Source organism: Carcharodon carcharias, chromosome 10 (assembly GCF_017639515.1).
Source record: "Carcharodon carcharias isolate sCarCar2 chromosome 10, sCarCar2.pri, whole genome shotgun sequence".
NCBI classification, from domain to species: Eukaryota; Metazoa; Chordata; class Chondrichthyes; order Lamniformes; family Lamnidae; genus Carcharodon; species Carcharodon carcharias.
Window position 1 is genome coordinate 151,726,801 of NC_054476.1, and position 27,802 is coordinate 151,754,602.

The 27,802-nt window shown below is 45.3% G+C and overlaps 1 protein-coding gene across 2 annotated transcripts; it reads left to right on the forward strand.

Moving 5' to 3' along the window:
- glod4 (glyoxalase domain containing 4) lies at positions 1 to 27,563 on the forward strand. Of its 2 annotated transcripts, XM_041197213.1 has the most exons (9): positions 1 to 134; positions 6,872 to 6,921; positions 10,514 to 10,634; positions 10,956 to 11,100; positions 11,590 to 11,726; positions 13,294 to 13,380; positions 15,892 to 16,005; positions 25,379 to 25,465; positions 27,257 to 27,563. In XM_041197213.1, exons 1-9 carry the CDS (start codon positions 45 to 47, stop codon positions 27,320 to 27,322), a joined length of 897 nt encoding a protein of 298 aa, XP_041053147.1. In that variant the 5' UTR covers positions 1 to 44; the 3' UTR covers positions 27,323 to 27,563. The 2 variants fall into 2 exon arrangements, with proteins under 2 accessions (XP_041053147.1, XP_041053148.1); XM_041197214.1 differs by lacking the exon at positions 6,872 to 6,921 and having other exon boundaries at positions 4 to 134.
- The last annotated feature ends 239 nt before the right edge of the window (positions 27,564 to 27,802 follow it).

A 27,802-nucleotide genomic window follows, 5' to 3' on the forward strand; every position in this document is an offset into this window, starting at 1 on the left:
GGAGGCGGTCACGTGAGGGCGGCTGAGGCTTGTAGCTCGGCAACATGGTGCTGGGCAGGGCACTGCATTTTGTGTTTAAAGTGGGGGACCGGACCCGGACTGGCAGATTTTACAGGGATGTTCTGGGCATGACTGTGAGTTTGGTGTTTCTGATTCTCTCGATGTGAAGGTGCAAGCGGCAGCAGTTTCTGTGCAGGCTGCCCTGTGTTTTATCAGCCAGCTTATTGGAATGGAGCAACACTCTGCCCCCAATAAACAAACAAACGAAACAAACGTAGCAGCTCCATGTCCGGCTCGGGGAAGATAGTGCTCTTTATTTTATAAACTCCAGCCTCGACAAAGAAACAGTACAGAGACAGGCCCTATTTTTTTTAACTTTTGCAAATTGGGTACAGCGTTAATGTTTAACCTTATTGTTTGGGCAAATGATTGGTTATAATCGTTCTGATTCCTTCAGAAGCTACATTTTCACCACCACCAGATGTTCCGTGCACCATTTTTTTTATGCCAGGGCAGCAACTCCGGTTAAAATAAGCGGTCTGACAAATTGTTGACCTACTTTACCTTGATTGTAAATGGCGTTGACTAATGCGAGAAAATTCCCTGATTTTGTACAATTTCGCAGACTGCAGCTCCTGCAAAAACATAAGGGGCCTGTTCCTCTGTTGACAGTGCACAGGAGTTTAGCACAACTTCGTGCTAACCCCAGAATAAATAGTCCACCATTAATCAAGCTGCTTCCCATTTTGTATGCTATGCAACTTTTTTTTTTAAATGACCCATTTCAAATGAAGACTACAGTTCCAAAGAGGGTGCAGGAGCAAAGGAACCTGGGGGTATACGTGCACAAATTGTTGAAGATGGAAGGGCAGATTCAGAAAGTGGTTAAAAAGGCACATGGACTTTATAATAGAGGCATAGAGTACTAAGGCAGGAAAGTTATAGTGAATCTTTCTAAAGCACTGGTTGACCGCAACAGGAATACTGTATCCAATTGTGGACCCTGCACTTAAGGAATGATGGGAAGGATTTGGAGAAGGTACTGAAAAGATTTGTGAGACTGAGGTTGCGAGACTTAGTTACGTGGATAGGTTGGCAAAGCTGGGGGTGTCCTCCTTGGAAATGAGAAGGTTGAGAGAAGACTTGACCGAGTAGATAGGGAGAAACTGTTCCCATTGGTGGAAGGGTCGTGAACATGAGGACACTGATTTAAGATGTTTAAGAAGCAAAAGAGGTGACGCAAGGAACATCTTTTTCATAGTGGTTAGGGTCTGGAATGTGCTGAAAGCGAAAAGGAAATTGGAAAATTACCTAAAGAGATAAAATTTTCAGGGCTGCAGGGAAAAGGCAGGGGAGTGGGACAAGCTAAGTTGCTCTTGCAGAGAGTCGGCATAGACACGACAGGCTGAATGGCCTCCTCCTGTGCTGTAACTGTTCTATAAGGAGGACACTGGGTTGACCCAGTGTCAATGAAATGAAACAATTTACACCCCACTTTTGGGGCCCCTTTTGCATAAAATGTACTTTTCAACAAAGCAGAAGGAGAGAATTAAATCGTGATGTTGTTCATGTCTACTAGACACTCATTTCCTTGCTGTACTAACTGGTTGCAGAATGTGCACAACTCCATGTGGCACTCCCATTCTAACCAGTAGTATTCTTTACCTATCATTCCAGTATCGCCATCAGGACTTGAATCAAGGTGTACAGTATTCCATTTCAAACTCTAAGTACTTATTTAAAAGCAAAATACTGTGGATGCTGGAAATCTGAAACAAAAACAAAAAAGCTGGAAAAACTCAGCAGGTCTGACAGCGTCTGATGAAGTTCGTTCTGATGAAGAGTCATACGGACTCAAAACGTTAACTGTGTTCCTCTCCACAGATGCTGTCAGACCTGCTGAGTTTCTCCAGCTATTTTTGTTTTTGTTGCCTAAGTACTTATTCTTTGACTGTTAATTTACCACAATCCCTTTGCAAACATCTCTATCACTGCAATGTTCAGTGCTCTTGTCCCTAGTAAAACCTTTAACTTCTCCCCCTGGCCTGGCCGCCGTGTTCACTTCCTCAAGTTCAGAGATTTGAACATTTCTGCCACACAACTGGCTGAGCCACCTGTGACCAGATCTGGCTGTAGCATGGCAGTCAATATTGAGCCTCACCCTTCAGTATTTTAAGATCATCCTGGAGAGCAAGATCATAAGAAATAGGAGCAAGAGTAGGCCATTCAGCCTCTCGAGAATGCTCTGCCATTCTGTAAGATCAGGCAATCAGATTGTGGTCTTAACTTCACTTTCCTGCCTGTCCCCCATAATCCTTGACTCTCTTGTCGATCAAAAACCTGTCTAACTCAGCCTGGAATATATTTAGTGACCCAGCCTCCACTGCTGTCTGGTAAGAGAATTTCGATGATTAACGACCTTCGGAGAAGAAATTCATCCTCATCACCATCAAATTGAGAGACCCCTTTATTTTTAGATTGTGCCCCTAGTCATAGATTCCCACCCACCCAGTGAGGGGAAACATCCTTTCAGCATCTACCCTGTATATTTCAAAGATGAGCCTTGGCTACTTCCCTCCATTCTCAATCATCAATCACTCAAATCCCTCTCATCTGTCCTCGCCTCCGACTTTCAGGAGCTTGTTTGCCATCAAGATTGGGATTGTTCATTCAGCTTCTCTTGCTGCATCCCACCTGTCCTTGCTCACCAGAGCAAACCTCCGGATTACCAAGTTCTGAACCCACATCGTCCCCTTGTTACTCACCAAGCTCATCTCATCCATGAGCGCCACCTCCAGCTCCTCTTATCCCCATTAACACTAACCTGCTGACCACACAATTTCCCTTCCTCACTCCATGTGAACGGACATTATGAAGTATTATTGTGACGTATTGTCGTCTTCACTTTTAATTGCTATCACCAACCTCATCCTGGGAGATTGGAGATGCACTCGGGTTCTGCAGTGTAGTGGTTATTTTGCTAGACTATCAACCCAGAGGCCTGGACTGACAGTCGTGTTGAAGCTGAGTTCAAATCCCAACATGACATTTTGAGAATTTACATAGGATATACGGCACAGAAATAGGCCATTTGGCCAAACAGTCCATGCCAGTGTTTATGCTCCACATGAGCATCTTCCCATCTTTTCTCATCTAAATTTACTATCGTAACCCTCTGTTCCTTTCTCCCTAATGCTTGTCTAGTTTTCCCCTTAAATTCACCTTTATATTTCTTGGTGACTATCTTATATTGATGGCCTCTTGATATGCTCTTCCCCACAAGAGGAAATATTGGGCAGAATCATGTTGAAGCATTGAGGGGGGGTTTACACCGGCCAGCTGGAGAGCCGACAAGAGACCTGCACTGCCCTCCAAACCACAGGCCAGTCAGGCACTGGCAGGCCTTCCCCTGGAATCAAGACCCCGGAGGGGTGGAAGTTTCGCCTACTCAGAGCTTCTGGCCAATCAGAGGCCAGCAACCCTTGTACTCAGCATCACCACTGGGAGGCCTTGGCTGCTGCCGGAAGGGCATGCACCAGAGTCCCAGGATGATAGAGTAATGGTCTGTTTGCGGGGGGGGGGGGGGGGGGGGGGGGGGAGGAGAGAAGAGCTGGGGTGTTGGTGGGCAGGAGTAGCAGGGGGCGGTTCTCAGCCCCCTGCTGAGACTTGATGTCAAGTCCCTTGATGAAGTACTGAGTGCTTTTGGAACAAGCGACGTCTCTCCCAGCCCCTCTCCTTGGCCAACTCCGAGGTGAGAAGCTAGTCGCACAGTTTTACCTGCCATGCAAACTGCATGTTAACAGGCCCACCTGCCACTGGGTTAATACCAGCGGCGATGGGATGAGGCCCTTACGTGGCTATTAATAGCCTACTTAAGGGTCTCAATAGGCGGGACAGTCAACCATGGGCCTTCCCACCCAGAACCTAACGCTGGCCGAGGCAGGAAGGTGGCAGAGTTCCAGTGTGCCACCACTTTGCCTACTGACATGCTCTTTCCACCTCCAAGCTTGCCACCAGCAAGAGAACAAGGTTCCGCCCCATCCTCTCTGTATCTACTCGATCAAAACCTTTCATAATTTTAAAGACCTTTTTTTGGTCACAGGACAGGACATCTCGTGGCGCAGTGAGTATCGTTCCTACCTCCCCGGGCTCGAGTCCTACCCCAAGATGGCCAAGGAAGGTGCACATAACGCGGCCAAAACAAGTCGATTATCAGCCTGTAAACCCTTCCAATGCACCTTCGACAGGCAGTAAGAGTGGGACAGTTTCCTGGTCAGCCATCTGCAGAAGGAAACAGTAAATCACTGCCGTACCTTCCCATGGAGACCGTACAACCATGGAGCAACACAGAAGGCCATGGTCGCCAACGTAGCTGAAGACAGACAGCGAGATTAGGTCACCCCTCACCCTTTTTTTTTTCAAGAGAAAGCAGTCCAGAACATTAATCCTTTTCCAGTTCAGAGAAGGTTCACTCAACTGATACCTGGGGTGGGGGTGGGTGGCAGTTATGTTTTTTGGAAAGGCAGGACTGGTTGGGCTTGTATCCATTGGAGTTTAGAAGGTTGAGAGGTGATCTTATTGAAACATGCCAGTGACTGACTTTTATCTGCCTTGCCAAGCCAATAAGATGTGAAGGCTCACCTCTGCCAGAAACTTGCCATGAGAGATGGGCAATAAATGTCAGCCTTGCCAGTGATGCCCACATCCTGAGAATGTTTAAATATTGTGGGGAATTATTCATAGGAACATAGGATACAGAACTCAGTGGAACAGAGGGATCTGGGTGTCCTGGTACATGAATTGCTAAAAGTTAGTATGCAGGTACAGCAGGTGATTAGGAAGGCAAATAGAATTTTGTCATTTATTGCAAGGGGAATGGAATATAAAAGTATTATTATTATTATATAAAAGTAGGGATGTTTTGCTACAGTTGTTCAGGGCGTTGGTGAGACCACACCTGCTGTTTTGGTCTCCTTATTTAAGAAAGGATATAAATGCATTAGAAGCAGTTCAGAGAAGGTTCACCTGGGATGGGGGTGGGTGGCAGTTATGTTTTTTGGAAAGGCAGGAATGGTTGGGCCTGTATCCATTGGAGTTTAGAAGATTGAGAGGTGATCTTATTGAAACATATAAGATCCTGAGGGGATTTGACAGGGTGGGAGAGACCAGAACTAGGGGACACAGTTTAAAAATAAGGGGTCTCCCATTTAAGGTGGAGATGTAAAGAAATTTTTTCTCTCTCGGGGTTGTGAATTTTTGGAACTCTCTTCCCCAGAGAGTAGCGGAGGCAGCGTCATTGAATATTTTTAAGGCATAGGTAGATAGATTTTTGACTAACAAGGGAGTCAAAGGTCCTCAGGGGTAGGCAGAAACGTGGAGTTGAGGCCACAATCAGATCAGCCATGATCTTATTGAATGGTGGAGCAGGCTCAAGGGGCCGAATGGCCTACTCCTACCCCTCCTTTGTATGTATATGAAATATAAAAGGACCCATTCTAAGTGTTCATTTTATATGTTGCTGCAGAATGTTGCCTAACATATAGCTGTGAACGTTATACTCCCAAAGCCTAACTCCCGAATGGACTGGCTCATAGCAGCCCCCGTGTACCTTATTACACATGGGCATTTTGAAGCTAGAAGATGAGCACCAGCTAATGATTCATGTATGTGAGATTTGTGCTTTCACATGCAAGAGGAGGGACAAAAACCTGGGTGGAATGAATGGCAGTGGGGTCACAATATGTTAACTTGAGTTATGGCATTAGGAAGCTATGGTAACCGCTTTATTGAAGACTGTTCCATATTGCAGTGTTTCAGAATACGTTTGCAGGTTTACCCATTCAGGCCAGTAAGTCCTAGTTTCAATCTCCATTTCCTACTCAGTCTTCACTAAGATCGCCTACTTCCAGCTCCTAACATCCCCCTGCCTCAGCTCATCTGCTGCTGAAACCCTCACCTATGCCTTTTGTTCCCTCAAGATTTGACTATTCCAATATGCTCTTGGCTGCTCTCCCACCTTCTCCCCTCCATAAACTTGAAGCCCTCCAAAACTCTGCTGCCCGCGTCTTAACTTACACCCATCACCCCCGTGCCCATTGATCTACATTGTCACCCGGTCAAGCAACACCTCAATTTTGAAATTCCAAACCTTGTTTTCAGATTCCCCATGGCCTTGTCCCCTCCCTCTCCCTGTAATCTTCTCTAACCCCACAATCCTTTGAGATATCTGCGCTCCTCTAACCCTGGCCTGTTGAGCATCCCTGATTTTAATTGCTTCACCACTGTTGACTGTGTTTTCAGCTTCCTTGGCCCGAAGCTCTGGAATTTCCTCCCTAATTTTTGTTACCTCTAGGCTCCTGCCCTCCTTTAAGACACCCCCTTAAAACCCATCTCTTTGACCAAGCTTATGGCCGCCCTAATATGCCCTGATGTGGCTCAGTGTCTAATTTTGCTTTACAATATTTCTGTGAAGTGCCTTGTGATATTTTATTATGTTAAAGGCGCTACGTAAATACAAATTGTTAAAATTAGCTGGTCTGAGTTGGACACTCCAGTCACCTCCGTGGTCTTGGATTGGGGAAACAGGATATTGGGCAGAATTCCTCATGTCTAATGCCAGCAGCAATGCTTGTAGCTAGAAGCTGACCTTTGTTCTACCAACAGTCCAACAGCATGTCAACACCCGTGATCAAAGGTGACATGAATAATGGCTACCTGGATGACATATTGGAGGAAGTCCAGTCCTCATGAGAATCGTATTCCCATAAGGAATCCGTGATCTGAAATGAAGGGCGATGATTGATGACAGTGATGTAGAAGAGCATTTGCGTTGGTTTTGGCTTTGACTTTCTCCTTTTGGATGTTTGCGTAGGTGCTGAGGCATGAGGAGTTTGAAGAAGGCTGCAAAGCAAGCTGCAATGGGTGTGTAGAGCCTTTTATTGATTGTTTGTGGGAGCAATGCTTGACGGACACAAAGATTATATTTTTTTTCCACTTGATTTCTAATGTGCGGTAAACTTCTGATCCTCTGTAATTGCTTGGGCGAGCACAAGGTTGTGTCAAGAGTGTTTTATCAGCCCAGTCGTTAAAGGATCCTCCACTGGTAATAGGTTCAGTTTAAACTCCTCTAATTGCTCCAGTTGGGAGTGGGGTGAAGAGAGAGAACATTTCCTTTGTTTGAGATGAAGCTGAAAGCATTTTTCTATATATTTGCTACAGATAATGAACAGGGGAAATCTACCCCGTCATAGAATGGCAACAGTGCAGAAGGAGGCCATTCAGCCTGTCGTACTCTTACCAGCTCTCTATAAAAGCCAGTCATCCAGTCCCACTGCCCTCTCCTTTTCCCCATAGCCCTGCAAATTTTTCCTCCGGATAATTTTCCAATTTGTTTTCAAACTTGAATCTGCCTCCACCACAGTCTCAGCCAGTGCTGCATTAAAAAAAAAGTTTTTCCTCATGTCGCTTCTAGTTCTTTTGCAAGTCACTTTAAAATGGCGTCCTCTGGTTTTTGACCCTTCCCCCAATGGGAACGGCTTCTCTGTATTTATTCTGTCCAGACAGCTGATGATTTTGAACACCTCTGTCAAATCTTCTCTCAGTCTTCTCTTAAAAGAGAACAGCCCCAGCTTCGCCAATCTATCTTTCACCTCTGTCATCGCCCAGTGTTGTCAAGTGAAAGTGGCAAAATGCTTTCCCTAGTCCGGTGAGTGGATAAGAAAGATGGAGGATAATTAGACTTAAACTTAGAAGGCTTCCCGCATCCCGAGAAGCATGAGGCACACAAAGCACATGCTTATATAATAAGAACAAAATACTGCAGATGCTGGAGATCTGAAATAAAAACAAAGTGCTGGAAAAACTCAGCAGGTCTGACAGCATCATCTGTGGAGCGAGAAGCCGAGTTAATGTTTCGAGTTCAATATGACTCTTCTTTGGAACTTGGCACATGCTGATGTCTGTTTTTGGTAGCTTGTTTCCCCGGAACAGATTGCTAGCCTGAAGCCAGAGGCTGGGGGTCACTCTGCATCAAACATGACTACCCAGGAGACACTCCCACTCTTAACATTGGCCTGTGTTGGATACTCAACCTGTTTGGCCGTGTTATGCACCTTCCTTGGCCATCAAGTCCTTGTGTCATCCTCACCACTTGCCTTCCCACCTACTTTTGTGTATCTGCAAACTTGGCGATAGTACATTCACTTCCCTCATCTAAGTCTTTAATATATATTGTAAATAATTGTGGCCCCAGCACTGATGCCTGTGGCACTTCACTAGTTACAGGTCACCATCCTGAAAATGGCCCCTTATCCCAACTTTCTGTCCTCTATTAGTTAGTCAATCCTCTATCCGTGTTAATATACTACCCCCAACACCATGGGCTTTTATCTTACTAAGTAGCCTTATGTGCGGTACCTTATCAAGTGCCTTTTGGAAATCCAAATATATTACATCCACTGGTTCCCCTTTATCTATCCTGCTTGTTACCTCCTCAAAGAATTCTAATAAATTTGTCAGGCATGATTTCCTCTTCATGAAACGTGCTGACTCTGCTTGATTATATTATGCATTTCTAAATGCTCTGCTATTATATCCTTTATAATAGACTCTAACATTTTCCCAATGACGGTTGTTAAGATAACTGGCCTATAAGTTACCTGTTTTTTGTCTCCCTCCCTTTTTGAATAAGGGTGTTTACATGGGCAGTTTTCCAATCCTCTGGGACTTTTCCAGAATCTAAGGATTCTTGGAAGGTTACTACCAGTGCATCCACTATTTGTGTAGCTACTTCCTTTAATATCCTAATGCAACCCATCAGGTCCAGGGGACTTAGCGGCCTTCAGCCCCATTATTTTCCCTAGTGATAGTTATTGTATTTATTTCCAACCCCCCATTTTGCCCCTTGATTATTTAGTATTTTTGGAATGCTATTAGTGTCTTCTACCTTGAAGACTGATGTAAAGTATTTATTCAACTCCTCTGCCATTTCCTGGTTCCCCATTATTATTTCCCCAGCCTCATTCTCTAAGGGGCCTATGTTCACTTTGGCCTCTCTCTTCCTTTTCATGTATTTAAAGAAGCTCTTACTGTCCATTTTTATCTTACTTGCTAGTTTATTTTCATTTTCTCCCTCTTTATTTTTTTGGTCATCTTTGTTGGTTTTAAAAACTTTCCCAATCCTCTGACTTACCACTAATCTTTGCCACATTGTATGTTTTTTCTTTCAATTTGATACTATCCTTAACCTCCTTGGTTAACCATGATTGGTTTATCCCCTTCCTAAAATCCTCCTCCTTCACTGGGATATATCTTTATTGAGCGTCCTGGACTATTTTCATAAACGTCTGCCATTGTTCATCAGCGGTCTTTTCTGCTAAACTCCCTTCCCAGTCCACTCCAGCCAACTCTGCTCTCATTCCTTTGTAATTAACCTTATTTAAGTTTAGCACAGCCATGTTTTTCACTCTCAAATGGAATGCTAAATACTACCATGTTATGGTCGCTGTTTCTTAGGGGATATTTTACTCTGAGATCATTTATTAAACCTGCCTCGTTACACATTACCAGATCCAAAATAGCCTGACCCCTAGTTGGATCCACAACATATTGTTCTAGGAAACTGTCCTGAATACACTCTATGAATTCTGGCATGTGGCTAACCCTGCCAATTTGATTTTCCCAATCTACATGAAGATTAAAGTTACCCGTGATTAATGCACTTCAGTACAGTACTGAGGAAGTGCGGCATTGTCCGAGGTGCTATCTTTCAGATGAAACATTCCTCTCCCTGTTTCCGTGATTGGAAAAACCCTAATGGCACTGGGGAGTAGAGTTGGGCCTCCCTGTGTCCTGGCCAACACTTAACCTTCAGCTAGTGCCCACAGGAGCAGATTATCTGATTGGCTTACTACGTTGCTGTTTGTAGGACCATGCTGTGCGCAAATTGGTTGCTGCATTTTCTCCTTTGACAACAACAAAAATAATTTGTTGTGAGGGTATTGTCCTATGAGGAGAAACGGAAGAGATTAGGCCTGTATTTCTTGAAGTTTAGAAGAATGAAAGGTGATCTAATTGAAATGTAAAAGCTCTTAAGGGGCTTGACAGGGTAGATAATGAGAAACTGTTTCCTTTGGGCTGGGGAATCTAGAACATGGGATCACAGTCTCAGGTTAAGAGATCAGCCATTTAGGATTCGGTTGAGGAGAAATTTCTTCACCTAGAGGGCCGTGAATCTTTGGAATTGGGATATGGATCCTCAGTTGTTGAATATATTCAAGGCAGAGATTGCTAGATTTTTCGGCGCTAAAGGAATTACAAGTTGTTGTTGAGATAGCGTAGGAAGGTGGAGTTGAGTTAGGAGATCAGCCATGCCTTTGTTGAATGGCGGAGCAGGTTCAAAGCACCAAATGGCCTACTCCCACCCCGTTTCTTATGTGAAGTTTTTGCTGTCCCGAGGATGTGGACATCACAATTCAAGTGTGTTCTTCTCAATGCTTTCTAAATTGTATTACAGCCCTTACGATGGCAAATGGAGTAAGACCATGGTGGGGTTTGGCCCCGAGGACAACCACTTTGTGTCAGAATTGACTTATAATTATGGAATAGGTGGATATCGCTTGGGGAATGACTTCTTGGTGAGTTTTTTTTTAACGTAACTTTTTTTTTAGATTTTTTTTTATCTGCCTGGGATATGGGTGGGGGGGGGTGAAAATATTTGTTGGGTAAAAATATCAAAGGATATGTAACAACTGGTATAAGGAGCTGAGATATAGATTAACTATCGTTTAATTGATGGTGTCACAGGCTCGAGGGGCCGAATGGCCCATCTTTATCCTTTATTCTAAATATGAAGGAACAGAAAGATTTTTCCTTCCTTTAGAACATCTCAGATCTAATCTGCACCATATTGGCAATGTTAAATTATTATTTCTTCTCTCTTCCCCCCCAACCCCCAGGGGATTACCATCCAGTCGAGTGAGGCAGTCAGTAATGCCAAGAAACAGGGATGGGCACTGACTGAAGATGAGGACGGGGTGTTTGTAACTGAGGATCCAGGAGGATATAAGTTTTTTTTGGTGAATAAGGAACAGCCGAAGACAGGTTTGTGTGCTGATTTTAGTTCTGTTTATCAGCTGCTTTTGTAAACGTTCTGGATCCAGTCCAGCCGATGGAGCGCACAACGATGTGAATTGAATCATTTCAGATTTAAAAAAAAAGAAAGCTAAGGACCTCCTGATCGACTCCACAAAAGAAAAAATCAAAAAAGCAATTAATCGAGCAGGCCAGGAGTATCAACAGAAGCCTAGCTTGTTTAACCCTTTCAATACCAACCCTCCTAAATACCCTGCAGGAAGCCATATCCTCTGACAGTCGCATGTCAGCTGGATGCTGAAGCTGTATTTGTGGGATTGAGGGATGGCTTCACTATTGTTACAAGTAATAGTACCTCTATTACCTCTTGGGAAAGGCTAAGCATTGGATTCCAGCCCAGGCTGGCATACTAACCAGTGGAGCAATTGGATCTGTTGTATTCAATTATGCTGTTGCTCACTCACTTTAGATGATGCTGATGCAGTGTTGCTTGTGCAGATCCTGTGCAGAAGGTAACTTTGGCAGTGTCAGACCTCCAGCGCTCAATCGATTACTGGTCCAATTTGCTTGGGATGAAAGTCTACGAGAAGAGTGATGCCAAGAAGCATGCCCTGCTAGGATTTGCAGATGATCAGGTGAATTATCACCACACCACATGTAAAAGCGCTATGCTTCCGTCAATGCAAACAAGTTGATGGCTGGGGAGATACAGAAACTGAAATGGATGCAGATTCATAGCATTGCGTTCTTTGATTAGATCTCATTCTCTGAATTGGTCTTCACCATTGAAATGTTAACCAACCAGTTGGCAGATGCCATGAAACACACATTTGATGTATTATTGGTAGCTGGTCAGCCTTTGATTTCCTAATTCCACATTGCAGATTGATGGGATAATTAGCTTGAGCTCTGTAGCCCGGTTAGCATCTTGCTATTGCATAACTTGGGGTTTTCAACTGGTTAAGTAGGCAGCAGAAAGACTAAACGTTGCTTGATAGTACAGAAATTCAGTATTATTGAAGAAAGAGACATGCTGTCGAAGCTTTTTGTCTTACACTCATCAGGACAGACGCAAGAATGGAAAATTACGCTTGCTAGAAGCTACATATATTCACGCGCAGGGACTTGCCCTCTACAGGTCAAAGGAAGATTCCAGACATTGTGCCTTTTTTGAATTAAACAAAAGCATGAGTAACAATTGCTCCCTGATGCATTCTCCATGGCAATGCTTTGACCAGTCAGAGCCAACTTGCTAACCAATCAGCACCCCTTTTCTCATGCAGTATAACTTGTTGATCCCTTTGAAATTTGGCATTCTTGTGTTTGTTCTGATGAGTGCAAGACAAAAAGCTTTGACAGTATTGTCTCTTTTTCCAGCAATACTGAAGACTAAATGGTTTTTGCGCTGCACATTGGTTTTTAAATGCGGTTCAAGTTTGTCCTTCCATTTCAAAATGTCATTTGATCAGGGTCGCAGGATCTTGATCTGTAGCTTAAGTTCCATAGATTTCCTGACCTCGATTTTAGTGCCCCTCTGCCAGGGGAAATAGTACGTGGGAAGGGTTAAAATCATAAAATTGTACCTCCTGGTTCCAACCCACTGCCTTCCTGGCTGTTTGAATTTTTACTGCTCCAGAATCAGGCATTTGATGAGGGTCTCCCAAAAGGGAGCTGGGAGGGGCTTGATTAATGTACAGAATCACGGTACCAGACGATATTATTGACGCTGCGGTGCAGAGCGTCAGGGAGAGTCCCACGTAGTCGGCTGCTCCTGGATTGTAAATCTCACCGGCATTCGGGCGAGGGGGAGTCAGCTAAGAATTTGTCCCCACTCTCCCCTCCATCCCCCTCCCTCCCTCCCACCAGAACTCTTCCTCTCCTCCTGTTAATACTGAGGCCGTGAGTCCAGCGTACACCTGTTTGGTCTTCATTTCTTTTGTTTTGATGTGGGCTAACAACAACAACTTGTATACCGCCTCTAACATAATAAAATATCCCAAGATTCTTCACAGGAACATTATGAAAGCAAATAGGACACCAAGTCACTTAAGGAGATATTAGATTGGATGACCAAACCCTTGGTCAAAGAGTTAGGTTGTTTTCTTAAGCAGTATCCTGAACTTGCATTCTCAAGTAACATTGGTAACATATTATCCTCTGACACCCAGGTCTGTTTGTTTTCTGTCTTGCTCCATGTTACAGTGTAAGCTGGAGTTGCAGGATATTGGGTGCCCTGTCGATCATGGTACAGCTTACGGAAGAATCGCTTTCTCTTGTCCGAGAGAGCAGGTAATATGGGGTGTGTGTGGCCGGGGGTGGGGGGGGCAGTAATTATGGAATTTTGCAAAGCGAATGAGGTGAATGTGTCCAATGCAGTTCCGACCTCCTTGATTGGGAGCAGGAGGCATCTTGATGCCATTTAACACTCCTTGAGGAAGTTGGTAAGGGGATTGGGGTTGGGAGACAGAAGAGATGATCCAGAAGGATTCTGTGCCATTTTAGTCATGTTTTGCACATAAATGATGGGGTGGTTTATATCAATGTTCCCTGAAGACAGTGTGTTCTGGCCTGCTCTTCTGGTGGATTTGAGCTGGAAAATTGTAGCTTCCCCACCCTCTTGTCACTCTCCCAAAAAGCATTGTATTTAAGTAGCCCCTTTAAGGTATCAAAACATTCCCAAGTTGCTCAGTTGGCTACGAAATATTGGCTAATGAGTTTTAATAAATATTGAACTAAAGAAGGGCCATTTAGAGGGGATTCCACAGAGCTTGGTTAATGAAATGAATATTAAGAAGGGACTTGAGAGGAAAGGGAGATGGAGTGGTGGTGGGATATAGGGAAGCCTGTCATGAACTAGTTGAATGACAGAACAGGCTCAAGCACCAAATAGCCTACCCATGTTCTTTATCCCAGAGCGTGGGTTGGTGAATGCAAGTGAAATTAAAATGAAGGAACCGTGGCCTTTGCCAAATACTCCTGTTTGAACATTGGACACGAGTGCAGCTCAAAGCCCTTGATATGAACCATTCAAATGCCAATGGACGGGGTCTTAAGAGTCTTTGCCCACAATGGAGCAGGTGAAATCACCCTAAGTGGGATAATGGTGTCAGCTGTGGCTCAGTTGGTGTCACTGTCACCTCTGAACCACAAGCCTCTGGGTTCAAGTCCCACTCCAGGCCTTGGGTGCATAGAAATCAAGGCTGACACCCCAATACGGTAGTCAGGGAACACTGCACTGTCGGAGGTGCCATCTTTCAGATGAGACGTTAAACTGAGGCCTCATCCACTCATTCAAGTGGTTGTAAAGGATCCCATGGCATGTTCTTGAAGAAGAGTTGCTTGGAGGGGAACTTGCAGGTGGTAGTGTCTCCATGTGTCTGCCGCCCTTGTCATTCTAGATAGTAGCAGTTGTGGGTTTGGAAGGTGCTGTCTAATGGGCCTTGGTGAGTTCCTGCAGTGCATCATGTAGATGGTACACACTGCTGCCACTGTGTGTCAGTGGTGGAGGGAGCGAATGTTTGTGGATGGGGTGTCATTCAAGCGGGCTGCTTTGTCCTGGATGGTGTTGAGCTTCTTGAGTGTTCTTGAGTGCTGCACTCATCCAGGCAAATGGAGATTATTCCATCACACTTCTGACCAGTGCCTTGTAGATGGTGGACAGGCTTTGGGAAGTTAAGAGGTGAGTTACTGGCCACAGGATTCCCAGCCTCCAACCTGCTCTTGTAGCCACAGTATTTAAATTGCTAGTCCAATTCAGTTTCTGGTCAATGGTAATCCCCAGGATATTGATAGTGGGGGATTTAGTGATGGTAATTTCATTGAATGTTAAGGGATGATGGTTAGATTCTATCTTGTTGGCGATGGTTATTGTGTGGCACGAATGTTACTTACCACTTGTCAGCCCAAGCCTGGATATTGTCCAGGTCTTGCTGCATTTGGGCATGGACTGCTTCAGTATCTGAGGAGTCACAAATGGTGCTGAACATTGTGCAATCATCAGTGAACATCCCCACTGCTGACTTTATGATGGAAGGAAGGTCATTGATGAAGCAGCTGAAGATAGTTGGGCCTAGGAACTACCCTGAGGAACTCCTGCAGTGATGTCCTGGAACTGAGATGACTGACCTCCAACAACCACTTTGCTTTGTGCTAGGTATGACTCCAACCAGTAGAGAGTTTTCCCCGTGATTCCCATTGACTCCAGTTTTGCTAGGGCTCCTTGATGCCACCCTAGATGTCCAGAGCAGTCACTCACACCTCATTATCACGTTGTCAACCACATCCATAAATATTGGTGGAATACGGATGTTAGTCTGTGATGCTGACACAACCAAAGTTTTGTCTATGCATGGGCCCTAAAAGAAATTTTAATTTAACAGTAAATTTTTCAGGTGGCTCAGAGGCCGTTCTCTTCCTCGCGCTCCACTAAAGACCCCCTCCTCCATTCCTGAGGTCTCCCGTACCAAAGCTTTAGCTCTGCATTTCTCCCACAAATCTCGACCATGCAGATAGGTGATCCTGGAGTCAAAACGTCAGCATGGGTCCGGGGGCCCCTGGGTGATGGGTGCAAGTGCAGCTTTGTTGGAGATGCGTCTCCGTCAGAATGTCTAGGCTTGCCCGGCCAGATATGGAATAAGGGGGGGAGCCACCCGAGTTTGTTCCTGTCATTGTTTCTCAACTCAACAAGCATCTATTACAACTTACTTTTAATTGCATTCGAACTCAATTTTCAGCAGTCTTCTGCTGGCTGAAATTGTTCGCTCTAAGAATTGCCCGATTGTGTTTTTTTTTTAAATTAAGTTGCCGGTTATCGAGACCCAGATGAAGATGAAGAATCAGAAAATCCTGACTCCATTGGTGAGTCTGGACACTCCAGGAAAAGCGACAGTGGAGGTCGTGATCCTAGCAGATCCGGTGAGTTCCACGTTTTGCTATCTGGCTACCGGGTAAAGAATTCTATTGCCCTGGCCTTAGAAATAGGAATCTCCTCACCAGGTGGCTGTATATAATCACTGGCCTCCAGTAAATGTGCAGAATGATTCTGGGGGGCCTTCTGCTCATTGACACATGTCATTTTATGCTGGGGCAATGCAGCATCACTGAACACTGCCAGATAGCCATTTGGTAACATTCCTGTCAAACTCCTTGTGAAGTTTTCCTATACTCGAGGGGGAGATGGTGGTGTCGTGATAATGTCACTGGACTGGTAATCTTAGTAAAAACACTGGCCCAGATTAATGCTCTGGGGACACTGGTTCAGGGACATGAGTTCAAATCCCACCACAGCAGCTGGTCGATTTTAAATTCAGTTAGCTAGACCTCATTAGTCTCAGTTCTGGTAACCATGAAACTATCACCGATTGTTGTAAAAACCCATCTGGTTCACTGGTGTTCATTAGGGAAGGAAATCTGCCGTCTTTACTCGATTTGTAGCTAACATGTAGGTTTGGTGTGGCCTGCATGTGTCTGCAGGCCCACGGCAATGTGGTTGACTCTTAAATACCCTTTGAAATAGCCTAGCAAGACACTCTGTTCAAGCGCAATTAGGGACGGGCAACAAATTCCGGCCTTGCCAGTGACGCCCAGATCCCGTGAAAGAATAAAAAAAAAGAAAGACAGTAATATAATACAAAAAAAAAACAGAATTACCTGGAAAAACTCAGCAGGTCTGGCAGCATCGGCGGAGAAGAAAAGAGTTGACGTTTTGAGTCCTCATGACCCTTCGACAGAACTTGAGTTCGAGTCCAAGATAGAGCTGAAATATAATCTGGTTTAAGGTGTGTGTGTGGGGGGGCGGAGAGATAGAGAGACAGAGAGGTGGAGGGGGGGCGTGTGGTTGTAGGGACAAACAAGCAGTGATAGAAGCAGATCATCAAAAGATGTCAACAACAATAGTACAATAGAACACATAGGTGTTAAAGTTAAAGTTGGTGATATTATCTAAACGAATGTGCTAATTAAGAATGGATGGTAGGGCACTCAAGGTATAGCTCTAGTGGGGTTTTTTTTTTATAATGGAAATAGGTGGGGAAAGGAAAATCTTTATAATTTATTGGAAAAAAAAAGGAAGGGGGGAACAGAAAGGGGGGGGGGGGATGGGGGAGGGAGCTCACGACCTAAAGTTGTTGAATTCAATATTCAGTCCGGAAGGCTGTAAAGTCCCTAGTCGGAAGATGAGGTGTTGTTCCTCCAGTTTGCGTTGGGCTTCACTGGAACAATGCAGCAAGCCAAGGACAGACATGTGGGCAAGAGAGCAGGGCGGAGTGTTAAAATGGCAAGCGACAGGGAGGTTTGGGTCATTCTTGCGGACAGACCGCAGGTGTTCTGCAAAGCGGTCGCCCAGTTTACGTTTGGTCTCTCCAATGTAGAGGAGACCACATTGGGAGCAATGAATGCAGTAGACTAAGTTGGGGGAAATGCAAGTGAAATGCTGCTTCACTTGAAAGGAGTGTTTGGGTCCTTGGACGGTGAGGAGAGAGGAAGTGAAGGGGCAGGTGTTGCATCTTTTGCGTGGGCATGGGGTTGTGCCATAGGAGGGGGTTGAGGAGTAGGGGGTGATGGAGGAGTGGACCAGGGTGTCCCGGAGGGAGCAATCCCTACGGAATGCCGATAAGGGGGGTGAAGGGAAGATGTGTTTGGTGGTGGCATCATGCTGGAGTTGGCGGAAATGGCGGAGGATGATCCTTTGAATGCGGAGGCTGGTGGGGTGATAAGTGAGGACAAGGAGGACCCTATCATGTTTCTGGGAGGGAGGAGAAGGCGTGAGGGCGGATGCGCGGGAGATGGGCCGGACACGGTTGAGGGCCCTGTCAACGACCGTGGGTGGAAAACCTCGGTTAAGGAAGAAGGAGGACATGTCAGAGGAACTGTTTTTGAATGTAGCATCATTGGAACAGATGCGACGGAGGCGAAGGAACTGAGAGAATGGGATGGAGGCCTTACAGGAAGCGGGGTGTGAGGAGCTGTAGTCGAGATAGCTGTGGGAGTCGGTGGGTTTGTAATGGATATTGGTGGACAGTCTATCACCAGAGATTGAGACAGAGAGGTCAAGGAAAGGAAGGGAAGTGTCAGAGATGGACCACGTGAAAATGATGGAGGGGTGGAGATTGGAAGCAAAATTAATAAATTTTTCCAAGTCCTGACGAGAGCATGAAGCGGCACCGAAGTAATCATCGATGTACCGGAGAAAGAGTTGTGGAAGGGGGCCGGAGTAGGACTGGAACAAGGAATGTTCCACATACCCCATAAAGAGACAGGCATAGCTGGGGCCCATGCGGGTACCCATAGCCACACCTTTTATTTGGAGGAAGTGAGAGGAGTTGAAGGAGAAATTGTTCAGCGTGAGAACAAGTTCAGCCAGACGGAGGAGAGTAGTGGTGGATGGGGATTGTTTGGGCCTCTGTTCGAGGAAGAAGCTAAGGGCCCTCAGATCATCCTGGTGGGGGATGGAGGTGTAGAGGGATTGGACGTCCATGGTGAAGAGGAAGCGGTAGGGGCCAGGGAACTGGAAATTGTTGATGTGACGTAAGGTGTCAGAGGAATCACGGATGTAGGTGGGCAGGGACTGGACAAGGGGAGAGAGAAGGGAGTCAAGATAATGAGAAATGAGTTCTGTGGGGCAGGAGCAAGCTAAGACGATCGGTCTACCGGGGCAGTTCTGTTTGTGGATTTTGGGTAGGAGATAGAAGCGGGCCGTCCGAGGTTGGGCGACTATCAGGTTGGAAGCTGTGGGAGGGAGATCCCCAGAGGAGATGAGGTCAGTGACAGTCCTGGAAACAGTGGCTTGATGTTCAGTGGTGGGGTCATGGTCCAGGGAGAGGTAGGAGGAAGTGTCTGCGAGTTGACGCTCAGCCTCTGCGAGGTAGAGGTCAGTGCGCCAGACAACAACAGCACCACCCTTGTCAGCGGGTTTGATGACAATGTCAGGGTTGGACCTGAGAGAATGGAGTGCAGTAAGTTCAGAGAGAGACAGGTTAGAATGGGTGAGAGGAGCAGAGAAATTGAGACGACTAATGTCGCGCCGACAGTTCTCAATGAAAAGATCGAGAGAAGGTAATAATCCAGAGGGAGGGGTCCAGGTGGAGGGAGAATATTGGAGATGCGTAAAAGGATCCGTTGAACTGGGAGAGGACTCCTGCCCAAAGAAGTGAGCCCGGAGACGAAGGCGGCGGAAGAAGAGTTCAGTATCGTGCCGAGCCCGAAATTCATTGAGGTGAGGGCGTAAGGGTATGAAACTAAGTCCTTTGCTGAGCACTGAACGTTCAGCATCGGAGAGGGGAAGGTCAGGGGGTATAGTGAATACACGGCTGGGGTTGGGATTGGAAGAAAGGGTGGGGACGGAGGGACAGGCAGGGGTGGAGGGTCCTAGATGGGTGTTGGTGTCGATGAGTTGTTGGAGCTTGTGTTCCTTAGCACTTGAGCATTTGGAGAGACCAAACGTAAACTGGGCGACCGCTTTGCAGAACACCTGCGGTCTGTCCGCAAGAATGACCCAAACCTCCCTGTCGCTTGCCATTTTAACACTCCAACCTGCTCTCTTGCCCACATGTCTGTCCTTGGCTTGCTGCATTGTTCCAGTGAAGCCCAACGCAAACTGGAGGAACAACACCTCATCTTCCGACTAGGGACTTCACAGCCTTCCGGACTGAATATTGAATTCAACAACTTTAGGTCGTGAGCTCCCTCCCCCATCCCAACCCCCTTTCTGTTTCCCCCTTCCTTTTTTTTTTCCAATAAATTATAAAGATTTTCCTTTTCCCACCTATTTCCATTATAAAAAAAAAACCCCACTAGAGCTATACCTTGAGTGCCCTACCATCCATTCTTAATTAGCACATTCGTTTAGATAATATCACCAACTTTAACACCTATGTGTTCTATTGTACTATTGTTGTTGACATCTTTTGATGATCTGCTTCTATCACTGCTTGTTTGTCCCTACAACCACACCCCCCCCCTCCACCTCTCTGTCTCTCTATCTCTCCGCCCCCCACACACACACCTTAAACCAGCTTATATTTCAACTCTTTCTTGGACTCGAACTCAAGTTCTGTCGAAGGGTCATGAGGACTCAAAACGTCAACTCTTTTCTTCTCCGCCGATGCTGCCAGACCTGCTGAGTTTTTCCAGGTAATTCTGTTTTTGTTTTGGATTTCCAGCATCCGCAGTTTTTTTGTTTTTGTTTTTATCTATAGTAATATAATACAAGTCATTGTCAAAGGGATGCACGAGGAGAGAGAGCTGGGGGTGCTTGTGCACAAAGCTTTGAAGGTGACAGGACTGGTTAACAAAGAATTAATAAAACATATGCAATTCTGGGCCTTTTAAATAGAAACATAAGATACAAAAGCCAGGAAGTAATTCTAAACCCTACAAAAAAGACTAGTTCAGCCCCAGCTGGGGTTTGTGCCCAATTCTGGGCAACACACTTTATGAAGACCATGAAGGCTTTGGAGAGGGTACTTATATAGTTCCAGAAATAAGGGACGTGGATAGACTAGAGAAGCTGGGTTGTATACATTGGAGCTGTGAAGACTAAAAGGAGATTTAATTGAGGTATTTAAAATCATGAAAGGTTTAGATAGAGTAAATACAGAGGAAGTGTTTCCAATGGCTGAAGGTACAGATTTAAGGTGATTGAGGAAACATGTGAAAGATGCTTTTTACACAATGAGTGTTTGCACTGGAGTGCTGTTCTGGGCTGCAGTAAAATGATTCCCTTGGAGTTTGGTGACTGAGGGAGTTCAGTGAAGAGGGAGGAGGTGCTCCTTTCCTTTTCTACCTGTCCTCAGAAAGAAGAGCGGCGGCCTTGGCAAGTAGGACTTGGTGAGTAAATTAGAAAAGGGTTATATTTTTAAACAAGTTGCTACACTCGGATTTAACTGAGAAGCACCAGGAGTACGGGAAATTTAGGGCCAACATAACAAAATAATATACATAATCCAAAGGAGTATAAAGTTAATGTGAGGTAAGTAGAGTTAAGACATGGCAGGGCAGCTCAGTTGAATGGAATGCATGTCCTGTTATATGTGCGAAGTCATGGACCCTACCGGTGTCCTAGGTAACCACATGCAGGAAGTGCTGCCAGCTGTAGAAACTTGAGCTCCGGGTTTCAGAGCCTGAGCAGCGGCTGGAGTCACCATGGTGCATCCACAAGGCTGAGAGCTACATGGATAGCACCTTCAGAGAGGTGGTTACACCGCAGCTTAAGGGCCTGGAGACAGAGAGGGAATGGGTAACCACCAGGCCGTCCAAGAGAAGTAGGCAGGTAGTGCAGGAGCCCCCTGGGGTCCCGTTCACAAATCGCTTTTCCGTTTTGGAAGCTGGTGAGATCACTGGTTCCTCGGAGGAGTGCAGTCAGTCAAGTTTGTGGCACCACAAGCTGTACAGGAAGGGAGGAGGAAGAAAGGAAGAGCAATACTGATAGGGAGTTCATTGGTTAGGGGAGCAGACAGGCATTTCTGTGGCTGTAAATGTGACTCCAGGATGGTATGTTGCCTCCTTGGTGACAAGTCAAGGTTGTCACAGAGCGGCTGCAGGATGTTCTACTGGGGGAGGGTGAACAGCCAGAGATCATGGTCCACATTGGTACCAATGACTTAAGTAGGAAGGGGACAGTGGTCCTGCAATCAGAATTTAGGGAGCTGGGTAGAAAATTAGCAAGCAGGACCTCAAATGTAGTAATCTCTGGATCACTCCCAATGCCACACGCCAATGAGTACAGAAATAGGAGGATAAAGCAGATGAATGCGTGGTTGGAAAGATGGTGCAGGAGGGAGGGCTTTAGATTCCTGGGACTGGCTCAGTGGAACTGACACATGTGGAAATGGCCAGACAGGTTGCACCTGAACAGAGCTGGGACTGAGTTCCTTGCGGGGTGTTTTGCTAGTGCTTTTGGGAGGGCTTTAAACTAACTCGGCAGGGGTGTGGGAACCAAGAGAAAATATTAGAGAGGAATACCAGGGTGCACAAAATACTGGAAGGGACAGATAATGCTAGTCTAGAGAATAATAAGTGAATAGGTAAAGTCAGGGTAAGGGAGCAAGTAACAAAATCTAACTCAGGGTTACTATGCATGTATGTGAGTGCACAGAGTATAGTAAATAAGATTGGGGAGTTACAGGTGCAGATTGCCATGTGGAAATATGATGTTAGGACGATAATAGAGACCTGGCTCAAGGAAGGGCAGAACAGGGTGTTCAGAAGGTTCAAAGGGGAGGTGAAAAAGCATATTAGAGAAGCGCAGAGGGATTATGAGAAAAGTCTGGCAGCCAACATAATGGGGAATCCCAAAGATTTCTATAGGTATATAAATAGTAAAAGGGTGGTAAAAGGAGGAGTAGGATCGATTAGGGACCTAAAAGGGAATTTATACATGGGCGAAGGGGCCATGGCTGAGGTATTAAATGAATACTTTGCATCTGACTTTGCCAAGGAGGTAGATGCTACCCAGGCCATGGTGACAGACAAGGAAACTCTGTCACTGGAAAATTGATAAGGAGGTGTTGAATAGATTGTCGGTAGTTAAAGTTGACAAGGCACCGGGACCAGATGAGATGCACCCAAGGATATTGAAGGAAGTGAGAGTAGAAATTGCAGGGGCACTGGTCATAATCTTTCAGTCTTCCCTAGACTCAGGGGAGGTGCCAGAGGACTGGAGAATTGCAAACATTATGCTCTTGTTCAAAAAAGGTTGTAAGGATAAGCCCAGCAATTACCGACCAGTCAGTTTAACTTCAGTGGTGGGCAAGATTCTAAAAACAATTATTTGGAATAGAATTAGTAGTCACATGGAAAAATATGGATTGATAAGGAAGAGCCAGCATGGATTTCTAAAGGGGAAATGGTGCTTAGCTAACTAATGGTGCTCGAGCTTTTTGAAGAGGTTACAGAAAAAGCTGATGAGATTAATGCTGTTGATGTGGTGTACATGGACTTTTAAAAGGCATTTGATACAGTGCCACACAACAGACTTGTGAAAAAAAGTTATTGCTCATGGAATAAAAGGGACAGTAGCAATGTGGATACAAAATTGACTGAAAAATAGGAAGCAGAGAGTAATGGTCAATGGATATTTTTCGGGCTGGAGGAAGGTTTATTGTGGACTTCCCCAAGGGTCAGTATTGGGACCCTTGCTTTTCCTGATATAAATTGATGATCTAGATCTTGGTGTGCAGGGGACAATTTCAAAGTTCGCGGATGATATAAAGCTTGGGAGTGTTGTGAACTGTGAGGAAGACGATGTGGAACTTCAAGAAGACATAGACAAGTTGGTGCAGTGGCAGATAAGGGGTGAAATTTTGAAGGGGGTGCAGGAGCAGAAAGATCTGGGTGTATATGTGCACAGATCATTGAAGGTGGCAAGACAGGTGAAGAGAGCAGTTAATAGAGCATATAGTGTCCTGGACCTTATTGATATGGGCATAGAGTACATGAGCAAAGTCGTTATGCTGAATTTATGAAGATACTAGTTAGACTCAGCTGGAGTATTGTGTACAGTTCTGGGTGCCGCACCATAGGAAGGATGTGAACACATTGGAGAGGGTGCAGAAGAGATTTACAAGGATAGTTCCAGGGTTGAGAAACCTGAGCTAAGAAGATAGATTGGAGAGTTGGGACTGTTCTCCTTGGAGAGAAGAAGGCTAAGAGAAGATTTGATAGAGGTGATCAAAATCATGAGGGGCTAGACAGAGCTGTTTCTGCTTGTTAAAGGACCAAGAATGAGAGAGCACAGATTTAAAGTGATTTGCAAAAGAAGCAAATGTGATGTGAGAAAAAACTTTTTCACACAGTGAGTGGTTCGGGTCTGGAATGCACTGCCTGGAAGTGTGGTCGAGGCAGTTTTGATGGAGGCATTCAAGAGGGCATTAGATGATTATTTGAATAGAAACAATGTGCAAGGTTATGGGGAAAAGGCAGGACAATGGCACTAGGTCATAATGCTCATTGGGAGAGCCGGTGCTAACACAATGGGCCGAATGGCCTCCTTTTGTGCCGTTAAAATCCTGTGATTTTGGGTGCTTAGGATTTGGAATTCGTTGCCTGGTGGTTATAGGTTCAACTGTCAACTTCAAAGGAAAATGGGATAAATAATTGAAGTGAAAATGGAAAAAATTGCAGGGATATAGGACTAACTGGATTGCTCTTTGGAAGAGCTGGCACGGATTAGATGGGCCAAATGGCTTCCTTTTGAACTGTGCTGTCCTACGTTTAATGTCTTAAGAGTGCAAAGAGGCATTTTAAATTTATGCACTCTGCACAGTTCCTAACCTCAGCCAGGCTGAGCAGAAAGTGGGGGCAACAGATGGGGCAAGTGGTGTCAGAACAGGCGGCATCGGCTGAACTTTTAGAATGGGATGGATACAGACATCAGGACAATTGCATTTTTAAAAAATAAAACTAAATGTTTCCTTGATGTGTATGTTGTGCTGTGCCTAAAATAATATTTCTTTTGATAGTTCTCAGTGGCTCAGTGGGTAGCACCCTTACCTCCAAGTCACAAGGTTGCGGGTTCAGGTCCCACTCCAGAGACTTGAGCACAAAAATCTAGGCTAACATTGCAGTGCAGTACTGAGGGAGTGCGGCATTGTCGGAGGTGTCAGGTAACGTCTTGGATGGGTATAAAAGATCCTGTGGCACTACTTCGAAGAAAAGCTGGTGAGCTCTCCTGTTACTTTACAAAAGCAAGTTTACAAAATTATGAGTGGCGTGGACAGAGTAGATAGTCAGAAGCTTTTTCCCAGGGTGGAAGAGTCAATTACTAGGGGACATAGATTTAAGGTGAGAGGAGAAAACTATAGAGGAGATGTGCGGGGCAAGTTTTTTACGCAGGGGGTAGTGAGTGTCTGGAATTCACTGCCAGAGGAGGTGGTGGAAGCAGGTACGATAGTGGTGTTTAAGAGGCAGCTTGACAAATACATGAATAGGATGGGAATAGAGGGATACGGACTCCGGAAGTGCAAAATGTTTTAGTTGACGGCAATATGATCGGCGCAGGCTTGGAAGGCCGGAGGGCCTGTTCCTGTGCTGTACTTTTCTTTGTTCTTTGTACTTACCCTCAATCAACATCAGATGATCTTTTCATTCATCTCAGTGCAGTTTGTGGGAGCTTGCTGTGCATACATTTCCTGCATTATAATAGTGACCACATTTCGAAAGTACTTCATTGGCTGTAAAGCTTAAGAACATCAGAACATAAAAAATAAGAGCAGAAGAGACAGTGCACATGTTTAGCATTGTACCCAGATTCTGTGTACTAAAGCTCCCGCCTTCTGCTTTGAACTATCAGGATGGCCATGAAATTTGCCTCGTGGGGGATGCGGCTTTCCGGGACCTTTCCAGAGTGGATCCCAATGGCAGCAAGCTACTGGATGATGTGAGTACACCAGGCACAAACCTTTCATTGTGGGAGCACAACACCAAACCGTAGAGAAGCAAAATCTCCAGCTAGATCTCCATCCCCTCCCCCAACTCCTCTTTTATTACAACAGCACAGAAAGAAGCCAATCGGCCCACCATGCCTGTACCAGCTCATTGAAGAGGCTATTAAATTAGTCCCTCTCCCTGGCTATTTTCCCATAGCTTTGCCATCTTTTTATTTTCAAGTATGTATCCAATTCGCTTCTGAAAGTTACTATCAAATCTGCTTCCAACACCCATTCAGGCAGTGCCTTTCAGTTCATTGCTTGTATAGAAAAATGTCTCAAGGTGATTCAAGAACAAGAACACAAGATAGGAGCAGGAGTAGACCACATGGCCTGTTGAGCCCGCTCCATCATTCAGTATGATCATGACTGATCTTGGGCTTCAACTTCATTTTCCGGCCCCCTTCCCCATATCCCTTAATTCCCTGAGAGACCAAAAGTCTATTCCAGCCTTAAATATATTCCGTGATGGAGCGTCCACAGCTCTCTGGGGTAGAGAATTTCAAAGATTCACAACCCCTTTAGTGAAGTAATTTCTCCTCATCTCAGTCCTAAATGATCCGCCTCTTATCCTGAGGTTGTGCCCAAATGGTGAGTTAGAGGTGAGCAGGAGAGAGGTAGCAGAGGTGAGCAGAGAGCGGGTTGGAGTTGAACAATAAGCATTGCCAAAGCGATGGGTTTTGCTTTTGAAGTTGGCGGGAGACGGGGAGCTGGAGGGGTTTAAGGAAGGACCAGAGATGTGCAGCCAAAGGCCACCAATGATGGGATGCAGAGAATGCAACAAGAGACTGAGAGGTCAAGAGAACTTGTAAGACTGGAGGCAGCTGCAGAGCTGGGGTGGATTTGATGAGTTAAGATGAGAAATTTAGATTTGATGGGTCAGAGGACAGTGCAAGTCCATTAAGGACATTCTGTGAGTAATGGTTAAGCTTGGTTTAGTGTGGAGAAAGTTGTAGGTAGTGCAAAATTGGACGATGTGCAGCTTATGGAGTTTAGGTGAATATTAGAGCAATGTACACCTCTTGATATTCTACTTCGTTAATTTACCTCTACTATGAAAAACTAATTTGCTATTTTGCATTCCTCAGAGCTTTGCACCATTGCGAACCATTGTGTCTATGTTACTGTGTGGTATTTGCTTTGCACGAGGGGAGGTATTGGCACCCAAGGATTATATGAGGGGAGCCCTCTCCATGGTTCACATACTTTTCCCCATCTAAGCTTTAATCAACAACCCAGGCAGGAGTGCACTCGATGGCAGCTGGTGTGGAAGTCATTGATGGAAACTGGGACTTGATGCCAGAATTGATGGAAACTGGGACTTGATGCCAGATCTCTTGGTCCTGGGGCATGGTGGGAATGAGTCGATGTGGAGGGCAGAAACAACTCGACTGTTTGTGATGAGAATTTCAGTGCTATCTAAAGTGAGCGGTCAAAGGACTTGATGTTTCCAGTTAAGTTGGAAGAAATTGCAACCTTTGAAAATGATGCTTATTTGTCAGATATAATGAGCCAGTGGGAGTGATTTACAATCGGATTTCTAATATAGGGTTTTAACGGGAGGTCATGTCAATATGAGCTTTTACAAGCTCAGTGTTGTGGATTCAATCATCCTGTGTCTCTTCGCGTTGGTTCCTTTCCACCCCAAAGTGAATTGGAAAAGTAAGGAAGTGCCTGATCCCCTTTGGGGTCCATTTCCCTTGTTGGATGGAGGGAGTAATCCTGCTTTTCTTTCCCAACAGGCTATAGCAGCAGACAAAAGCAGCGAATGGTTTGAAAAGCACCGCAAGCAGAAGCCCTCCGCATGAACAGGGTGAGGATCGTTCAATCACAAACCTCACTGATTCACAGCTTGTGGAAGTTTTTGGGTCCCTGTTTCTGTTCCAGTCCCACAGCGGTGCAGAGGGAGGACATGCAGTCACCAAAGGCTTTCAACACCAAACATGTTCTCTGAAGCAAATAACCTGTACCTTCGTCCTAATGAAGATATGATGTACGAAATGGCTTAAAACGTTAATTTTAAAATAAAGACTTAAGTTGGTTACAGTATTCACATGGGTAGTTTTCCTTGATATTTCTCCTGCCCACACTCCCAGCTGCCTAAAAACCCAAATAGTTGTTTCCTTTTGGCTCTCAAGAGTCAGTCCAATTACTTCACATCATTGATGTTGGATGGCTGTCCATTGTGACCTGTGTGGGTGCTCCCTACTGCTCCAAGAGGATGAGGCGTTCTCCTGATGTCCCGTACTTTGCCCAGTTTTGCTGCCAAGAGCTGATACACTTCCTTC